At 42.7% G+C, this 1976-nt stretch overlaps 1 protein-coding gene across 1 annotated transcript; it reads right to left on the bottom strand.

Moving 5' to 3' along the window:
• Nucleotides 1-524: 524 nt before the first annotated feature.
• On the bottom strand, nucleotides 525-1022 carry LOC141630526 (uncharacterized). The gene is made up of 2 exons (XM_074443329.1): nucleotides 942-1022; nucleotides 525-845 (listed from the first exon to the last, which is right to left on the bottom strand). The coding sequence occupies exons 1-2, from the start codon at nucleotides 1020-1022 to the stop codon at nucleotides 525-527; spliced, it is 402 nt and encodes a 133-aa protein (XP_074299430.1).
• Nucleotides 1023-1976: the final 954 nt, after the last annotated feature.

Raw genomic sequence — 1976 nt, 5'->3', positions numbered from 1 at the left:
AACGTCCCGCACGATGTAAGAAGCTTGAGTCGGTTTAAGCTTCCATAAGTAGAGGATTCACAGTCACTTCCTATATCACTCCAACGATCATATTCTCATGGCAGACCTTCAAACGATGGCCATTTATTTTGAATTTTTCGCCATTGGTGGTCATCACTTCAACGGAACCGAACTTGTTGACATTTGTGACGGAAAATGGACCGGACCACCGTGATCGTAATTTTCCCGTAAATAGCTTATAGCGGGAATTGAATAGTAACACCTTGTTACCGATTTGAAATTCTTTCTTCAAGATTTTCTTGCCATTGTCTTTTCGTCTTCTCCTTATAAAGACGAGAGCTCTCATAAGTTTGCAAGCGAAATTCATCAAGCTCATTTAGTTGCAATAAAAACTTCTCTCCTCTTAGCTTTGTATCCATGTTAAACTCATTTACCACCCAATATGCCTTGTGCTCCATCTCAACGGGAAGACGGCAAGCCTTTCAATAGACCAACCTATATGGTGAGGTACTACTAGGTGTCTTCTATGCGGTACGATAGGCCCACAAGGTATCATCAAACTTCATACTCGAATCCTTCCTCGACTTGGCAACAACTTTCTCAAGAATGGACTTGATCTCCCAATTAGAGACCTGTACTTGGCCACTTGTTTGTGGATGGTAAGCCAAGCCTTTTCTATGGGAAACCCCATATTTTTCTAGCAATACATCAAGTTGTTTTTCACCAAAGTATGTACCACGATCACTAATGACTGCTCTTGGAACTCCAAATCTTGGAAATATAATCTTCTTGAATAAGTGGATCACGGTTCGGGTATCATTAGTGGGAGTAGCAATTGCGTCTACCTATTTAGAGACATAGTCAATGGCAACAAAAATATACCGATTCCCTTTGGATGAAAGAAACAGTCCTTGATAATCAATACCCCACACATCGAATACCTCCACTTCTAAGATACCATTTGAAGGCATCTCGTGCCTCCTTGAAATAGAACCTGTCCTTTGGCAAGCATCGCATGCCATCACGAAATTTTTGGCATCTTAGAACATGGTAGGTCAATAGAAGTAGGATTGCAACACCTTGGAAACAGTCTTGGATGGTCTATGATGACCAGCATAAGGAGAGGAATGGCATCCTTCCATCAACCCTTTCACATCCCATTATGGAACATATATCCGGAATAGCCCATCGGAGCAATGTTTGAACTTGTAAGGATCGTCCCAAAGGAAGAACTTGGCATCATGTAAGAACTTCTTCCTTTTTTGGTATGAAAGGCCGGGGGACAACTCCTTTCCAACTAGATAGTTGGCTATGTCGGCATACCAAGGAGTATTGGCTTCCAACATCATTAAGGCATCATCGGCGAAAGAATAATCAATAGGTAAATCAATACCTCCATCATTAAACTTCAATAGGGATTGGTGATTGATGTGACTCATATTTACGCATAATTAGTCCCCTAACTAGCCTCGTTCCTACGCTTTCTAGCATGCATTAGGGCCGTTTCTTATCTTTAGCTTCCTATTATGCATATTTTATGAGGTTTTGTGCCCATGGTAGGAGAGGAGTGCTAGCCTTGCTTAAACGGAGCAAAACGGAGCTAAATTGATCGCATCTAACGACCAACCAACAAGGAGGAGACCAATACTAAAGGCCTAAGTCAATAAAAAAAGTAAATGGGCAATGATGAAGGACCGCCACGACTCCTAAAGGATCCCCACAACTTAAGGGGCGGCCAAATGAAAGAAGAAGCAAAACTGCCCTTCAGGACGTGCGTCCCAGAGCAAGGGACTGGCGTCCCATTGCTAAGGACGAGCGTCCCCAAGGTAGGACGACCGTCCCGTAGAGCATGAGCATCCATCAGAAGGAGGTCGGGCATCCCATGCCAGGACTTGCAAGGCGTTGGACTTCATTTAAGGGGCTTAATCGTCATTTAAGAAAATAGTTAACCTAATACTTATACTTAGTATAAATAC

This window comes from Silene latifolia, chromosome Y (genome assembly GCF_048544455.1).
Source record: "Silene latifolia isolate original U9 population chromosome Y, ASM4854445v1, whole genome shotgun sequence".
Taxonomy (NCBI): Eukaryota; Viridiplantae; Streptophyta; class Magnoliopsida; order Caryophyllales; family Caryophyllaceae; genus Silene; species Silene latifolia.
This window is presented reverse-complemented; position numbering and strand designations above follow the sequence as displayed.